This window comes from Lytechinus pictus, chromosome 11, assembly GCF_037042905.1.
Source record: "Lytechinus pictus isolate F3 Inbred chromosome 11, Lp3.0, whole genome shotgun sequence".
Taxonomy (NCBI): domain Eukaryota; kingdom Metazoa; phylum Echinodermata; class Echinoidea; order Temnopleuroida; family Toxopneustidae; genus Lytechinus; species Lytechinus pictus.
This window is the reverse complement of record NC_087255.1, coordinates 25,351,851-25,371,268: the sequence shown is the minus strand read 5'-3', so window position 1 is coordinate 25,371,268 and position 19,418 is coordinate 25,351,851. Positions and strand designations below refer to the sequence as shown.

Here is a 19,418-nt window from a genome sequence, read left to right as displayed (position 1 = left end):
ACAAGTAGGGTGTTTTTGACGCTAACAGAGCGGACTATTATGAGAAAAACAATAGAAATGGCCATCATGCGTAAACTACGATAACCATCACTACAATCAACATGATAATTATTATCATTTCTATTTATTATTATTAATTATTGCTCGGCATACTACATTATTCCGAAGATTCGTTATTGCGAAGGTTTGTGATTCCGTTGGTTCGTAATTCCGAAGAATCCGAAAATGAAATAAAATTCATTATTCAGAAGGTAGTTTAGTCAGAAAACGAAAAAAAGGTTCGGTAATCCGAAGGTCCGTTAGTCCGAAAACGAAATAAGGTTCGTTAATCCGAAAATGAAATAAGGTTCGTTTATCCGAAAAAAGGAAATAATCTTTGGCGAAGCTGGGAAAACAGGAAGGGCAAGTGTGGGGGGGGGGGGGGGGGGGGGTAGAAACATTGTTTATGTTAGGATGGGAAGGCAGGGGCGGCGGGAGGTATTTTTGTTTGGGACAAAGCCAAAAAGGGCACTTATGTATCAAAATTGGCATTTTGGTGCAAACGGATATTTTCACATGAGATTATCATCTGCGAGAAGTCGTTCTGTGTGTTATAGTAATTACGTTGAGCAAAGCTGGTGGCTATTTTGCCCCGCCCCCAGCCAAAAAAGGGGGATCGATGTCCCTACTTGAGGTTTTAATCGTCCCAATCTGGTCCAAACAATCTTGTTTTGTAGGTTTGTGAGTGGTAAAACATTTAAAGGTATGGTCCGGGCTGAAAGTATTTATAGCTTAATAAATAGAGTAGAATTTACTGAGCAAAATGCTGAAATTTTCATCAAAATCGGATAACCAATAACAAAGTTATTGAATTTTAAAGTTTAGCAATATTTTGTGAAAACAGTCAACATGAATATTCATTAATAGGTGGGCTGATGATGTCACATCCCCACTTGTTCTTTTGTATTCTATTATATGAAATTAGGTTTATTCAATTTTTTTCCTCCAAGAACTAGAAAAATTGGATTGACAACTGATTTAGTGCATTAGATATTTATTGCTGCAACTTATTTCATTATAAGGGAGACATATTATTCACACAAGTATGAAATAATGGAAAAATTATGATTTTATGTAATTACATAAGAAAACGGAAAGTGGGGACATGATATCATTAGCCCACCTAATGAATATTCATGACGACTGTTTTCACAAAATATTGCGAAACTTTAAACTTCAATAACTTTATCATTTGTTATCCGATTTTGAGGGAATTTTCGGCAATTTGCTCAGTGAATTCTACTCTATGTATTAAAATATAATATTTTTATCCCGAACCATCCCTTTAATCAAGAATAGATCTTTAAGAGGAAATTTTGAACTTGAACAAAATAATTTCAAAATGTATCCATATTCCGCTAGCGAAATTGACAGGTCTGGCAATGGGAGATAACCATAAGCCTATGATCACCCCTCTGAGATAATTCTGCGTACGTAATAAACGCCCTTGGTAACGAGAAATCGGCCCCTTCCCAAAGGGGCGGTGGAACCGGGAGCAGGGGATACTTGCCCCTCCCCCAAAAAAAATTCCCCGAAGGAAAAAAATTGCCCCTTTTTTCAAAATGGCATGTGCCTTTTTCGAAATGAACTATCCTTTTGAAGTACTACATCAGATGTAGGTTTTAAAACCACATGCTTTTTGGCTCGCGCTTCGCGCTCGCATCAGTTATTGTTTAGTTAGGTACCCATCCTGTTTCTGGTTATAAAAATGCTTAGAATGTCCAGTTTTCAGGTTGGAATATTCCCGGGAATATCACAAATTTTCAGCTCGCGCTCGCATTATTCGATTGGTGAAATATAAATGCAGTCCTTAAAAAGGTTCCTTTTCTGGTCAGTATATTAAAAATTTCAGCTCGCGCTTCGCGCTCGAGTTAATTCTTTGGTTACATACATTTCTCTTTCATGATTAAAAAACTGCTCGGAATGCTTTATTTCCGTTTCTTGTCCTGAAGTTTGAGCATGTGATTTGCGCTCGCAACATCTCTCTCAAGGTGCGCACTTTTAACAGTAATTAGGCGCCATGATAAAATTAACCGAAAAGCGAGTTTTACAACTTCAGATTTGATTTCTATACAAGTTGTTCGCTCGCTACACTCTCTCATGGAAAAATAAAGCCCAAATATATATCTTATCATAATCAGAATTCACTTCAAAAGGCTTTGCTCAACTTAATTACTACAAAACACACAACTTCACGCAGATCCGTTTGCACCAAAATGCCCATTTTGACATATAAAAGCCCTTTTTTTGGCTTTGCCCCCTAACAAAAATACGTTCCACCGCCTCTGCCTTCCCATATCCTCATAAAGAATTGAACAGCAACAGTGTTTTTACCCCCCCCCCCACCACGCTTGCGCTTCCTGTTTCCCGGCTTCGCCACAGATTATTTCATTTATCGGATTAACGAACCTTCGGAATAACGAACCTTATTTCGTTTTCTGACATCCGAACTTTCGGAGTAACCAACCTTATTTCGTTTTCGGACTAACGAACCTCGGAATAATGAACCCTATACATTATGTTTTCGGATTAACAAACCTTCGGAATAACGAACCTTCAGAATAACGCCACAAATGTTCGGATTAACGAACCTTTTTCGTTTTCGGATTAACAAACATCGGAATAACGCCACAAATTTTCGGATTAACGAACCCTTTTTCGTTTTCGGATTAACGAACATCGAGGTAAAGGCAATTTACGTGTTTCGGAATTACGAACCTTCGGAATAAAGAACCTTTTTAATAAAATAAAAAAACCTTCGGAATTACGGAAATTGCGGACTGTAACCAATGCCTCAAGTTATATTTTACTTGGACACTGATTGAAGTGAAATGTACAGGTGTTGTAAATTCATAAATTATTTGTTCTCCAACATTAAGTTCAAATTTCAGAATCACAACTCAGAGATTCTTGAAATAAACTAAAAAAAGATACCTTAATATCAAAGGGATAATTAAAGGACAAATCCATTCCAACAAAAAGTTGATTTGAATAAAAAGAGAAAAATCCAACAAGCATAACACTGAAAATTTCATCAAAATCAGATGTAAAATAAGAAAGTTATGACATTTTAAAGTTTCGCTTAATTTCACAAAACAGTTATATGCACATCCTGGTCGGTATGCAAATGAGGAGACTGATGGTGTCATCCACTCACTATTTCTTTTGTATTTTACTACATGAAATATGAAATATTATAATTTTCTTATTGTCAAGTGAAACAACGATCAATTCCTCCCTGAACATGTGGAATCAGCATTGTTTAATAATATGGTTCAGTCAAGTTGGTCCTTATTGTCAGATCTGTAAAAAATGAAATATTGTATAATTCAAACAATAAAAAACAAAAGAAATAGTGAGTGAGGGACATCATCGACTATCTCATTTGCATGTCACTCATGCAGTTGTGCATATCACTGTTTTGTGAAAAATAATCGAAACTTTAAAAGGTCATAACTTTCTTATTTTACATCCGATTTTGATGAAATTTTCAGTGTTGTGCTAGTTTGATTTTTCTCTATTTGTTCAAATCAATATTTTTTTGGGGTGGACTTGACCTTTAAAGGACAAGTACACCCAATCAAAAAGTTGATTTGAATAAGAAGAGAAAAATCCAAAAAGCATTTGGACATTCCACAGTTAAAAAACTGTGGACGTTCCACAGTTATGTTTGTGCGCATTATGATCTGCGCATAGTTTACACTCTGCGCGCTGACGTCACAATGGATGAACAGGTGATTAATTAGCTGCGGGTATGAGCTGATTTTTCTCATCTTCTGCACTTTAACTACAGATCCGATGCGTTATTTCATGAAGCTAAAAAATTGAATTATTCCATGGACCATTCAAAAAAATATTCTCTACAATTTCAAAATACTTTACTCTGCAGTGCTGCCAAGAATCACGAATATTACCCCGAGTTTGAATAAATGGTAGAGTGGTTTTGATTTTTTCTTCACATAGATACTAAGCATTCGGCGCATTTTTGGTGTTTTAAAAAGCACATTTGCTCTAATAAAAATGCTGATAGTTTAAAAACAAGCACATGAACCCCTTTTTTTATGTTTGTACCTCTTAGGTATACCTTCCTCTACAACTCTGCAAATTTTGGTGAAAATGACATGGATTTTGAATAAAGTGCAGCATTTATTGTACGTTTGTAGTTTGTTACTGAAATTTTACATTTTGTAGATTGGGATTTTGTTATCTTTTACGCCATTTTTAAGAACTAACAGTGCTGTTAAACTTAAAATTGCAAACAAATAGCACTACAAATAGATTCTCCATTCTAACGATTATTATTAACTCTCTTGCGAAGTTTGATGACTTTTTCATGTATTTTGACTGAGTAATAGAGGTTTAAACTCATTGTAGTAATCTTGGGCGGTCTAAAAATGCCAAATTCTTTTGAATGCGCAATTCTTAAGAACATCAATTTGGGTGAACTTTGAAGCTCTTTAGCAAAAAATCAAGCACATGGACCTATGTTAATTTTTGCATATTTCGAATATTAAGGTTCTAAAGTATCTATGTGCAAAGTTTGGTGAAAATGACATGGATTTCACTTTAACTGTGGAACGTCCAAATGCGCATTCATCCACTCACTATTTCTTTTGTATTTTATTATAGGTAATTTTCTCCACATTGTCAAGTGAAACAAAGAATAATTCCTCCCTGAACATGTGGAATTAGCATGCTTTCAAAACCATGATTCAGTCAAGTTGATCCTTACTGTCAAATCTGTAAAAAAAAAAAAATGAAATATATTGAATAATTCAAACAATTAAAAAAACAAAAGAAAAATGAGTGAAGGACATCATCAAATTACTGTCTCATTTGCAGGTCACTGAGTTGTACATATAACTGGGAAGGGATTTGAAAAAAATTAGCGAAAATGTCATAACTTTCTTATTTTACAGCCGATTTTGATGAAATTTTCAGCGTTATGCTAGATTGATTTTTCTCAATTTATTCAACCCAACATTTTTATTGGGCAGACTTGACCTTTACTCAGAAATTGATAAAATTTGATTCTACTATAAAAGGAAAATATTTTAGATAAAAATATGAGTATTTTGTCATTTAAAAATATTTAGTATATTTATTTTCATTAGAATCTTCTCTTTCTTGAAATTGAATTATATTAGGCCTAAGTGCCCTTGTGTTAATAGTCTCTATCCAAATGGGGGCCAAGCCCCCATAAGCTCAATGACCAAGAAAAATATTGAGCAGAGACTTATCACACAGTAATGGTCGACAGTCGCCCGAATAAACACATAAACAATAATCATCCCTAGAGCTTGTAAATATAATGCACTGACAATTAATTGGCCTACGTCAGTTTCTGGAATCTGCCAAATTCTCCTCAAATCTTCAAAAATTTCATGAAACATCATCTCGATAATTTGTTCTAAACCTCTCCCATCAACAATCTGTGGTGGTAAGAAAATGTTCGCTCCTAGCCCTAGGCCTTCTCTGGGTTTCTGTGATAAATCCAATTAACTTTGGAACCGTATTTTACAAGAGGGCCTATCTGTTGGGTAATATGAATTAAGAGCACCAACTCCGATTCAACAATAACCTGTTGCTGAAATACTTTAAACATGTACATTTTAAATTTCATAACTTTCAATGTTCAGTGTTGAGCTTATATGAATTTTATAAAAGGAAGAGGAAAGAGAAAAAAAGGAAAGAGAAAAGGAAAGGGAGAGAAAAACTAAGAAAAAATATAAAAAAGGAAAATGGAAAGAAAACGGGAAAAGGAAGTAGAGAAGAACTTGTGAGAAAGAACAATCTCCCCGATATTCTAATACATTTTTAGTCCTTAAAATGTCCCTCAATGGGGGAGTATATAGCAACAGAGCCGTTTCCAAAACAAACAAAAATAAATATATATCCTAAAGAATGACAAAAATTCGGAGCGCTTCTGACAAAATACGGATATGTTTAGAGTTAAAACTTCAATTTTATGGCATAAGTATTGATATTCGTAATATGGGGAGATTAATCTGAAAAAAAAATGCAAGGCAGTCTACTATATCACAGGAGATCATAAACTTCTTATACGCACTTTAAGAAAGCATTAATGCAGGGGCGGATCCAGCTCCCGCCAGTAAGGGGGGGGGGGGGGCGAATTGTTTTCACCCATATTCTCCCCGATCTGCTGCTCAAAGTTGATTTTTGTTTGTTTGTTTCTTTGAATGGGTTGTGCCAGTGGCGTAATGAGCCAGAAATTTTGAGGGGGCTCACAGCCTATCGCGTAAAATTGATAAGAAGTTGCGAGCGAGCAAAATTTGTGACATTTTTATTACAAAAATCAAAGTTTGTGATAGATTTTGACATAACATTTGGAAAATAATAGGCCTATATTTCACCCGTATCCCTTTCCTTTTCTCTCTTATTTTCTTGGTCGTGAAAAATTAGGAGGGGGGAGGCAAAACGCCGATGTCCTAACAGTCATTTATTAGCCGCTTTATTATTATAAAACATTATTAAAAAAAGTATAAAATAATCTCATAAGCCCTAATTAAATTCAGTGCGAGTGCAAAGCGCGAGCTGAAATTTCATGTAATTTGTCCTAAAAAATGAATATTATGGGCAATGTTTGTGAACCTGAACAAGATGCGTATGTAACTAGATAATTACTACGAGCGCGAAGCGCGAGCAGAAATTGTTAATATGGGTTCTGGCTTGATCGGAAAGGGGCCTGTTAAGGAAGTTTTGCAGTTAGCCATTAAGACGATGCATATTTCAACTATTAAATAATGTGAGCGCGAAGCGCAAGCTGAAAATTCGACCTAAAAAAATTGACATTTTAAGCAATTTTTATAATCATTAACGGTACAGGTATAAAACCAATAATTAATTTCAGACCTAAAAATGGGACACTATATTCATGTTTTGTAAATCATGAAAAAGGATGGGTAATTTGGTATTTTCCTACATTAATAATACAAGCGCATAGCGCGAGCAGAAAATTTTTGATATTCGGATCTGAAACTGGATAATTTTAGCACGTTTTGAATAAAGATCAAGCTGCGCTCAATTAACATGTGTGCTCGTGTTTTAGAGTTAGATAGAATCTGGGCATTCTGAATACATTTCATTTTTTAATCATGAAAAAATGATTCGAGCGCGATATTCCGGTATAAAAAGGGAGAATTTAAGCACTATCTAAAGCACTGTGTAGGGAAATTGTGAAGTGGATGTGGATAGCACTTAACAAATGCGCGAGCTGATATTTTTATTATTATTTTGACATAGGACCTGGACATTCTAGGCCTAAGGACATTTCGTCATCATATGAAAATTATCTTTCTATTCCTCTTACGCGCGATATGAAACTTGTCGATATTCCTTTCTAAAAAAAAAAATTAGTCATTAGGAATTCATGAAAATTTTATCATTATATTTATTAATGTAATAAGCCTGATGATTGAGTGAAATTTGTTGACAACGGCCTGAAAACTGGATATTTTAAGCACTTTTGTAATCATGAATGGGATTTATGAGTTGATATAATTATATTGAACGATAATGCTAGCGCAAGTCGCGAGACGAAATTTTGGATAAACTGTCATAAAAGGGGGAATTTTAATTAGTTTGTTATAGAATTGATATATAAAGAATCTTATGGCATAAACAAAGACAATATGTAGGCCTACTTGGCAAAACAAATAATGCGAGCGCACAGCGCAAAAAGCTGCAAATGATATTCGCACAATAAAACGGATATTTTACAGAGCACTTAAAAAAATCAATTTGTAAATCAAACAAAATAATGAAAGCTCGATGTCCGAGCTGAAATATGCTTTGTATATTGACTTCAAAATTTGATATTTTAAGCTACATATCAGCCTATTGAGCAAGATATGTATATCTTCGAATCCAGGCTATTCGAGCGCGAAGCGCGAGCGAAAATTTAATATAGTGACACGATATATATTATTTGATCATTTTCCAAGTCTTCCCCTGATCTTCTTTTATTCACTCGTCTCCCTCTTCTTATTTTTTCCTCTTTTTTCCCCTCCTTTCTTTCCCTTACTTTTTCTTTTTTTTCTTTCTTCCACCTTTTTTTCATTTTTTTGCTCCGTCAATAGGGGGGGGGGGCAGGCCCCTCGGGCCCCCTTTCCATGTCACTTCTGTCCTTTAATTTCTCCTTTCCCGGTTTACTCTCTTTCCCTATTCTTATCGCTATCTTTCCCCCTTTACTCGTATACCGAACTATATTATTTGATGGATGTAAGTACACAATTAAGACCGTGTGTAATGCGGTTTGTTAATGTAACAGCTTCATTTTTGTCGTCGCCTGGACCGATGATGAGCTGACATTTCCTCCTTTTTCAACTTGATTGTTCGATGTTGCCAAAGGTATGAGTACGATTTTTTGGTAGAATTTAATAGCGAAACTTTTTTTTTTGATCTGAAATATAGTCCTGATCCGTTTGTATTATGAGCTTTCATTGTCGTTTTAAACACATATCTTTGCAAGTCTTCCAAAGTGGACTTCCCCAAAATCGTTCGTAGGTTTTGCACGTAGACCGGTCAGCTGCTTATCGGTCTTCGCGAAAAAGAAAAATTCTCTTCACATTTGGCGTGATAACTTGTCAAGTAAACCTTGAAAATGAGCTTGTTTCAAATCATTTTCGGATGAAATTAGTCATGATATAGATTTTCCAAATTTAGAGTCCTCATTTCTTTGTCGATTGGAGAAATGAGTAGGTTTTGGTGGAATGTTTTCTGTGTGTTGCCTTTGATGATTCGTAGACGTAGTTTGAAATTTGTGTAGTAGTATGGTACATGGGTGTGTGTGTGTTTACCGTATTGGTGCCCGAATGCGACTCGATATTAAAGCGGACGCGTCCCGTACACACGTCACGAGCGTCCCACTCACTAGTTTGGTTTTTCCACAATCGATTAGCTCTTAATGTAAGGAAATGTTTTCATTGCTCTATTCGGGTTTCTTTGGCAATTACTCAAAATAAATCCGTAGAGTACTATTGATGTTTTGTATTTGATCCCCATACGATTTTATTTTTTATGTTGTTAAGTTGTGATTTGTCATTTAAAATCCTATATATTTTCATGTTTGTGATGAGCTCTCACAGTCACAGTACACCTTGCCCAACAAGGTGTGTACTCAAGTTCCATGTTTTGTTCTTTTTTGAAAAATTAATGTCTTGGTGCATATTAATATTTGTTTCCAGTACTGTATATGATGCATTTAAGCAAGATTAGTTTTTCATTTTGTTTCTGTTAGTCAAGATTTATAGAAAAATGATATACAACATGGTTGATGAATTGAAGTGTTTTTTTTCTAGTCATCAATAAAATAGTTCCAGTGGATGGATATTATTATGATTTACAATGTGATTTACCCAATGCAAAATGATTGAAATTCAAAGGCATTTAAAAAGTGTTAAAACTTGTGAAGATATTTTGGAAGGAAATGTTAAGGGAATAATTTCACTCCTCACATTTGATTCATATTGTTTTGGTTGAAAGATATATACATGTATTTCACAGTTTTTGAGAACTGAATTCTGATGTACATACTACATGTAAAGTATTGCTACATAAAATTCAAAAGCAGTCATAATGTCTGACTTAATGTGGAGCAAACTGCGATGGGATGCCAAGAGAATTATTCTGGATACAAGAAGATGAAAGTCCATGGAAATCCATATTTTATTGTTCGAAATAGACATGAAATTAAATGCTCCAAAAATTTGTTTTGCCCAAATGATCGTGGGCAGGCAGCCGCTGTGCAATGTTAGATTGACGAGGCTCTATCCCTTTAATCTTGGAACGCCAAACAGGGTAGCAGCAACACCCATCTTTTAACGCCTTTTGGTCTGATGCGGCTGGTGTTTGAACTCCCAACCTACTGGTTGTGAGATGGACGCTCTGTTGTTTGATTTAAATCATGTCGATTTAAATCATGATTTAAATCGCGATTTAAATCACTTGATTTTTTTCAAAAAAATCACTGATTTAAATCAACTTTTATGAAAAAAATTAGTTTTCTCTATTTTCTCTTCTTCTTAACAGATACTTTCAATGTAATCATTTTCATTTCTGTTCCACATGCTTTAGAGATACTTTAAAAGAATGATACACCCTCATGGAGTCTGATTTAACACCACTGTTTTATTTTCAAATTGTAAAACAAGCAAAACTGATGAAAACAACAAGTTTCTAACGAAGTAATGATAAATAACTCTCTGTATGTACACCAAACTGTTAAATCTTCAATAAAATAATATATAAAATCTACAAAGGTGCTCAAAGTCCACAACTTGGATACTTTTACAAAACAGCTGAACTACTTGTATGTACCTCCTTCTTGTTACTATTAATACCCATTCTTTCAATTACTTAAGTTGAAGGCATATGTGTACATTTGATAAGTCATAAGAATTACATGTATTTTTGCATGCTTGTGTATTTTCTTATCAATACCCATACATTCAATTACACAATTTTAAAGTACACATGTATACTTAATAAGTAAGAATTTAAAAATGGGAAAGTTGCTGGGCAAGTGTTACTGTATGCAGCAATACAACTGCTGTGCTTGCTTGTTCATGTAATAGTTTGAAAAACAGCACATCAATGATGTGGTGGACAGTGGTGCTTATCCTACAGGCCTTTAATAATGTCAATTTTGTTGGAAATTCTCAAGTTCTTTGAGTACTTCATGCATTGGAGTAACACTTCGGATGTTTTGAACTGACTGATATAAAAATTTCAAGAGTTTAAATGTATACATAATACATAACATTACTTGGGCTTCCATAAAATGTACCTCTCTATAATGCAAATAAAAAAAAAAAAAAAAATTACCTGTATATAAGTGGATTATTGTGTCAAATAGTACAATACACAATGTTCAAAAGACTACTTGACCACTATTATTGGTGTAAAACAGTTTAAATATAGTTTAAAACTTGTTAAGTGTGACCATTATTTTTCTTTGGAAAAAAATCAAAAAAATCTGATTTAAATCATAAAAATCCGATTTAAATCAAAATAATCCGATTTTTTTTATTTTAAAAAAAAAATCAAAAAAATCAACAACCCTGCGTCCAACTGAGCCAACACACCGGTATGTTTGATGCTAGAATCTAATTTTAAGTAATGTGAAAAACATGGTGGTGCTCCAGAGTCTTTGCTGCGGAGACATAGGTCTAGACCCTATACTATATTTGACATTTTAATTTCTTTGTGAATGTTTACTTTTTATATTTCTTTTGTCTTTGTATCCCGTCTTTAGCCCTATGTAGTTGTTCAAGATGAGTCTGACAGCATCGGCCCAGAACATCCCCAAGATCATGGTCTTTCGACCAACCTTGGAGGAGATGAAGGACTTCTCTGGCTATATCTCCTACATGGAATCCCAAGGTGCTCACAAAGCTGGTGTTGCCAAGGTAAGCCTTTAAATTAGGACCAGCATCCATTTCTTGAAGGGATATGCCTGGATATTACCGTAATAGGACTAGTGCTGCAAGTCAGGCGCCATGTTCGGGTTCGGTTTGGTTCGGCAAGGTTCGGCAGAAATTTGCCGAACATTGGTTCGGTTCGGGGTTCGGTAATTAATGATAGACTGATAAAGCTATAGTTCATTCAGGCATACGTAGCGTACCGGTAGACAATTTGTACTTGATTGACTGCATGTGCTCGCGTGTACCTCTGTCACATCAAACCATTTTATCTCTATCTTGTTGACATGAAACTATGAAAGTTATAGCGCTCAACGAATCAACTGTTATCTCGAATTTGATTATCTGATGACAGATTTATTGGGTAACTCCCAGTTCTAAAATGGCGACTCTTCCTAGTCGTCCATACCTGGACCACACTTTGGATACTTGCGAAATTAACTACGCTCGCACTCGGATCGTACGTACCAGCTAGGCCAGCGCATGCAGTCCACTTGTAGCGGGACTCTGAGCTCATGAATATTTATATATACAGTCCGGCCAAACGTGATTGGCAATTGCATCACATACGAGGCGGCCAGCGCCAGTGCACTGAACTGTAGGCATAGTAGGGCCAGGGGCGTGTCGAAGAAAGCGTGCTTATGTAATGCGCCTTTCGCTAATTGGCTCGATGGGTGAACTAAACCACCAATCGCATGTCGCTGATTGTCGCATCGGTACATACAGCCACGTGCTTTGTCTGCTCGCGAAACTCAGCTCACTGATTGAAGAGCAATTCCCGAGATTTCTATGATTTCATTGGTCAGATTTCATTCGACCATGAACATACAGACCAAATGGGACGCAAAGTTTTACGACTGTAATGGGACAGGGGGAGTAGAGTCTCAGTGATCATCGAATTGTTTATGGTTAATTTGAGAAGTTGATAAGAAAGCAAAAAAAAAAGTAAAGATTGGGGGTCATTTTCCCCCAAGAGATGAATGTTTCCGCATGGCTTTATCTTCATTCAACTTGTCAACGAGGGGAAGGGGATCTTGCTATATGCTATACCGTAATCATTCATGAGTGTTTGATTTTTATTTTCATCTGATAGTTAATAATAAAAAAGATAACTTCACCTCATCTCATTTCTATATTATTTGTTTTGCGTCTCTCCTTTTCATCTCTAACAGTCACTCACTTTATTTCCCACTTTCACTGGATCTCTCGTTTTCAAAACTCTTTACTTCTCTCTAAAATCATGAAAACTAGACAGTAGCGAGCCGACACCTCAATAATAATGTCAATCACCTCAATCGGATCTTTATTCTCCGCCGCAACAATACACGAGTTACGATCTTCACATCGTATCGTAATTCGTAATATTAATGGTACTTCATCTTTCACTTTCAGTTTATTGAGCTCGTTCATTCAAAATACTTTGAAGATTTTCAAACAAGAATCTTGTTCGCCACCTAAAAACAACAATATTTTAGATAATTAGATTAACCAATGAACACTCATACAGTTTTGGTTTTCTTTACCATGCTTCGGCGATTCGGCCACAGTCACAGAGCGAGAGATGATGAAAGCCAGTAAAATGATTATAGCGCAACATCATTCATCGGATCTCCTTTCTTAATCAGGGCCGTAAAAACCACAATGTCAACATGAAAATGAAAACAAAATCTAGTAACCGCAAAATAAGCGCATACTTCCAACATACAATTGCAAAGAAGATTAAATAGAGAATGCGCAAATATAATGATTAGAAAGGGTGTAAACTTAGAAATTTATTAGCTGAAAGCCGTTTTTTTTTTTTTGCCGAACTTCCGAACCAAGTCTTAGTGTTCGGTTCGGTTCTGTTTGGTTCGGAAGTGCCATGTTCGGCGAACTACCGTTCGGTTCGGCTACAGCACTAAATAGGACACCAATTGATGCATAAGCTATAGAGTTATATATAAAATCAGCATTTTTTATGGTGTTGAATATAATGTAGTGTGAGCACTTGATCTTGTGTCAATAATGTCTGATTATTTTAAAAAACAAAACCAAAACTGTTCACAATATGAGTATTGGATGAACAATGAAAGAATTTGGGGTAGCGTTGGGGCCCGGAAGGAAAACAAGGCTTGAACCCGGACCGGAAGGTTTAGCAAAAAAATTTCTGGGTCCTGTATCGGATTCTCAGGTTTAGGGTCTCAGTCTGCCGTATATTTTTTCTGATGTGTTGAAATTAGCGATTACAAACACGATGACGTGTTGCTGCCTTCTGTGTTCATTTAGTGATATTTGACTAAGAATTTTGTTTCCGATGCTTGATGAGGCTGAAATTCATGTTAAAGTTTGATTAAGATTATTTGCGAAGAAATATGAGCTCAGTTCACTCATCGAGGTAAATGGTTGCATTATCTTGCTTTTAATTTGGTATTTTTCCATGACTTCCGGTCTTGGCTGTTTTAGCTCTCAACCTGGACCGGCTTGTTTCGGGGGAAATACCCCCAACTCGCCGGGTTCCGAGTTCCAGCCTGGCCCTGCTCCCAGCATTAATTTAAAGAACTTATTGCTGGTCAGGCCATATATACTACTTCATTTGGTGAGGAATTAAGAAGAATAAGAACTGATGGAAAATGCAGTACAGAATGTTGGAGCCTGACATAAAAACTTTATTCTTGAAGAATTATTAGGGCCTTTATTTTATTTTAGTTTTATGTACGCTAGATGAATATGTAAGTATGATGTAGACTACATGTATGTGCTGTAAGTTCATGCTGTTGCTGTTGGATCTTGTGTTGTCATGTAGGTGATTCCACCAAAGGAGTTTGTGCCTCGGAAGAACTATGAGGATCTGGACTTGATCATTCCCGCACCAATCCAGCAAGAGGTCATGGGTCATCAAGGCCTATATACCCAGTATAACATCCAGAAGAAGGCCATGACTGTCAAGGAGTTTGCTAAGCTAGCCAACAGTGCAAAGTAAGTACTAGGGAACAAGATACTCAAGGACAGATGTGTCGGGCTACTTTAATCCTTTCACATAGTTTGTCGAGAGAGATTTTAATAGAAATCAAAGTTTAACACAGCTTATATGGTTTTGTGATGTCTTGTATGAAAAATGTGAGATGAGAAGTTTAATAATCTAGCCAAGGGAGGGGAACAAATACATATACTTACAATTTTTGTCTCGCCTGCATAGCAGAGCGAGACTATAGGCGCCGCTTTTCCGACGGCGACGGCGGCGGCGGCGTCAACATCAAATCTTAACCTAAGGTTAAGTTTTTGAAATGACATCATAACTTAGAAAGTATATGGACCTAGTTCATGAAACTTGTACATAAGGTTAATCAAGTATTACTGAATATCCTGCTTGAGTTTCAGGTCACATGACCAAGGTCAAAGGTCATTTAGGGTCAATGAACTTAGACCATGATGGGAAAATTATTTTCAAAATCTTAACCGAAGGTTAAGTTTTTGAAATGACATCATAACTTAAAAAGTATATGGACCTAGTTCATGAAACTTGGGCATAAGGTTAATCAAGTATTAGTGAACATCCTGCTCGAGTTTCAGGTCACGTGACCAAGGTCAAAGGTCATATAGGGTCAATGAACTTTGGTCAAGTTGGGGGTATTTGTTGAATTACTATCATAACTTTGAAAACTTATGGATTTAGTTCATGAAACTTGGACATTAGGAAACTTGGACATTAGGTTAATCAAGTTAGTACCACTGAATATCCTGTGCGAGTTTCAGGTCACATGACCATGGTCAATGGTCATTTAAGGTCAATGAACTTTGGCCGTGTTGGGGGTATATGTTAAATTACCATCATAACTTTGAAAACTTATGGATTTAGTTCATGAAAATTGGACATTAGGTTAATCAAGTACCACTGAATATCCTGTGCCAGTTTCAGGTCACATGACCATGGTCAATGGTCATTAAAGGTCAATGAACTTTGGCCGTGTTGGGGGTATTTGTTGAATTACCATCCTAACTCTGAAAGTTTATGGATCTAGTTCATAAAACTTGGGATATAAGAGTAATCAAGCATCACTGAACATCCCCTGTGAGTTTCAGGTCACAAAACCAAGTCAAAGGTTAGTTAAGGTCAATAAACTTAGGCCATGTTAGGGTAATTGTTGAAGTGCCATCATAACTTTGAAAGTTTATGGATAGAGTGAATGAAATGTGGACATGGGTGTAGTTGACAGTCTTAAGTCTCCGTTCAAATGTCATTTATGGTCAATGAACGTGGTATTATGTCATTATATGAATGATGTTTTTGTGAATGATTATTTTATAGTAGTTTTCAAAGTTAGCACTGCTGCTATATTAAATTGCGTAATGCAGGCGAGACTGCCAGAGGCGTTCCACTTGTTGCTAAGAAGGAAGAGTTAGTTCATCAAGCTTGTGTTTGATATGAAATAAAGCTTTCTGGTAAAGAGAAACAACTGATGGTGTAGTAAACATCGAGAGAATTAATGGGCAATAGGTAGAAAAGCAAACCTTCAACTTGTGTGTGCCCTTCACTTCCAAAAGGAAGATTATAATATTGTATTGTTAATAGGTCTCTTTACTACTTAAGAGATCACACTTCTGTATTCCCTTGAATAGCAATTGTTTGTGACTTTGGAATTGTGTTTATTTTGGTTGAATTGATATTTTTTCATGCACATGTCAAGAGCAGGTTTAATATAGGTAATTCTTATTTCATTGACAGGTATCAGACCCCACCACATTTTGGCTATGAAGATCTGGAAAGGAAGTACTGGAAGAACATCACTTACAACCCTCCCATCTACGGAGCCGACATCTCTGGGTCTGTGTACGATAAAGGGGTGGACATCTGGAATATCAACAGCCTGAATACAGTCCTGGATATCATTGAGGAAGAGCAAGGTATGACCAGTAAATGTGAAAAAAAAGGTTGTCCACTAGGAGCTTCAACCAGTCTATTCTGGACCAGCCGCTTTGGCTGAAGCGGGCCTATCCTTTGGACAGCTAATAAATGAATGTTAAATCCTCGCAAGCATCGAAATCCATTGGGACTTGGGTTGTTTACCTGGTAACATGTGCTGTCTATCACCCTTGGGAGAACTGAGTTTGATGACCACTAGGTATTATGCAATGCTATGTGTACTTCACCCATTGCTATCGATGCTAAAGTCATTATAAATTCATTAATTAGCAAGTCTCGGTCTCAGGCCTCACAAAGTTCTCAAATTCACTCTTATTGAAACATTGATACAGTGTGAACTGCTTCTGAAATTATCCCTATCACATTATTTTTGTTCCAGGTGTGAAAATAGAAGGGGTGAACACTGCCTACCTGTACTTTGGAATGTGGAAGACGACGTTTGCCTGGCACACTGAAGACTTGGACCTGTACAGCATTAACTATCTCCATTATGGTGCTCCAAAATCTTGGTAATTATACAGGAATTCACAACCAACTACGGTAGGATAGATTGCTTTGGAAGCTTGTAGGCCGAGAACCTCCCCCCCCCCCCTGAATTTCAGTACCTAATATGGGCCTTTTGTTATTATCGGAAAGTGATCATATTATTTAGTGGTTCTTGAAATCCAACTAACGACAGGGTATTTTTCATTTAGGTGTTAGTCTCTGTTATTGGCAGAGCTGAAGTAGGCAGTGCAAATAAACATTTGTATTGAATGCTATGAAAAATTTTCATATTATTATTACAATGAAAGCAATTTGGAGGGCTGAATTTACTGACAATTTTTCTACTGGATGATGTTGATTTATATTCATTAAAGAAATAGGAATGTCAAATCGTTTATTATTTGTGATAAATGGAAGAATGATGAAAGAGTTTTATGTTCTGGTATGTGTTTTATGATTGATTTTATCAGTTATTTATCAATCCTAATCTTAATAGGATTGACCTCCCCCTTATTAAATGCACAAAATTGTGCACAAAGACTTGCAATCCATTGTTAATCTGTCACGGCTTATTACACTGTACATATTATAAGCTGTCGCTAAACTTCTATCCAACTTTTGTTCCCTCAAATGAATTTCATAAAACAGGTATGCTATCCCTCCTGAGCATGGCAAACGCCTGGAGAGATTAGCAACTGGTAAGTGCTCTATATGACTGTGGTAGGATGGGGGCTTCACTGGGTTCTGTTGTAACTTCACATCTGGTCAGACAGTGCATTGTTTTCCACTAAACATTGATCATAAGTTAACAATAAATTCATGGAAACCTAGTAATTTACTTACTATGCACTGGTGCTACTACATGTACACTGTAGTAGTCACTATTAATGGCTGAGTTATCACTTATAGATTTTAGGCAACTATGCCATTTATTGAATTCCATTCACTTAAATCTTCAAATAGATTGTCAATATGAATGCCACTTAGAATCTGTAAAAAAGTATTAGCATATATCTGTTATCATTCTGGTGCTCATTTTTTTTTAGAAGACTTATGTGTGAACTTTGCAGTTCACTATCAGATGAACGACAACATTCTAGTTCCAAGATGGATGATATTATTCATTGGGCTGTCAAAGAATGTAATGTTTCCACCAGATCCTGAAGTTACAAAAGACCAGTGCGGCCTGTATCCTCTCACACGTGTCTGATGTGTTTATTTTCTATTTGATGTGCATAACCTCTTGTGTCCTGTGTGTGTTGATCTAGGTATTCTATCCCCACTGAACATGGTAAACGTTTGGAGAGACTGGCAGAGGGTACGCACACCTTATATTGCTTTCAATTTCCAGTGTTTACATTCTGAAATTCACAAAGTTTGCTGCTTTTTGTTTGAAAAAAAAAATCATTTAACACAATTAGAATGACATTTGAAATGCAAGCCACGTTTCATTTAGCAGGACTCTACAAAACTACTTTCCCGCTTGTCTGAGGCTAGTTAATTCATTGAACCTATCAAACAAAACAAATAAGAGACTCCATTTCTAATATGCTCAAAGTGCAAATACGTTTTTATCAGTAGCTGGTGGAATAACACTATCGCAATCGCAATAATCAAATCAAATCCTAATGACTTTTTTTTCATTTAAAAAATAACTAAGCAAGAAAGATACATTTTCAGGCAAACCTGCCCAACAAGCAATAAGGAAAGAAATTTATGTAGAGACCTTCACAGATGTACACTTTCTTAGGTCAAACCTGCTACATGTACATGTAGGGCAGATGAAAAGCTTTAGTACCAACAACATTCCAATTGCATGGTGGATGAAATAAAGAGCTGAGAATAAACGAGCGATTAAAAGGGCCTGTTTACTAAAGTGATTGATATTTGAGGATGTTTCTTTCTGCAACAACACAGTTTTCATTAAACTAAAATACTTATATATATATATATATATATATATATATATACACTACTCAAAAAAAGTTAAGGACCACTTTTTAAAACGTACATAAAGATTTTATACAAGGTGTTTTATTTCTGGAAATACCTCAGTACAACTGTCCTAAATGTCCTTAAACACGCTGTAATCAATTTCACGCATGGGTGGTTTCAGTTGTTGCACAATGTCTCTCGCATCACTGCACATCCTGAAAAGTGGGCCCCGAGGGGTATCAGCTACCGACATGAAGTGGTAAAAACGAATGTCTGAGTGTCTTTCAGGCAGTTCAGTAACGAGTGTGACCACCTCCTGCAGCAATAACGGCTTCACAGCGCTGTCTCATGGAGCTGATGAGGCGATTGATGTCTCTGACGTCCAGTGCATCCCATGCAGCCTCCAGAGCCACACCCAGCTGCTGCAGTCCAAGTGGATGGGCTTCGAGCTGCTCGAGACTCCTCCCCATCATGTCCCAGACGTGCTCTATCGGGTTTAAGTCCGGGGACCTCGCTGGCCACTCCATACGCTCAATCCCCTGGCCCTCAAGGAACTCGGTCACCACCCTAGCTCGGTGGGCACGGGCATTGTTATCCATGAAAATGATGTTTTGTCC

General features: G+C 36.4%; 1 protein-coding gene across 4 annotated transcripts in view; it reads left to right on the top strand.

Annotated features, from left to right (window-relative positions):
- The first annotated feature begins 8,259 nt into the window (after positions 1–8,259).
- Positions 8,260–19,418, top strand: part of LOC129271070 (lysine-specific demethylase 4A-like) — a 35,323-nt gene continuing 24,164 nt past the window's right edge. The window contains exons 1-6 of one of the 4 annotated variants that reach the window (XM_054908423.2): positions 8,260–8,409; positions 11,315–11,468; positions 14,263–14,435; positions 16,183–16,361; positions 16,760–16,889; positions 17,515–17,564. In XM_054908423.2, the coding sequence (XP_054764398.2) occupies positions 11,334–11,468; positions 14,263–14,435; positions 16,183–16,361; positions 16,760–16,889; positions 17,515–17,564 (667 nt within the window). In that variant the 5' untranslated portion in view covers positions 8,260–8,409; positions 11,315–11,333. Of the gene's footprint in view, positions 8,410–8,572; positions 8,650–11,314; positions 11,469–14,262; positions 14,436–16,182; positions 16,362–16,759; positions 16,890–17,514; positions 17,565–18,134; positions 18,185–19,418 lie in introns of those variants that run through there. The other 3 variants (XM_054908424.2, XM_054908425.2, XM_064106204.1) reach the window with 3 other exon arrangements.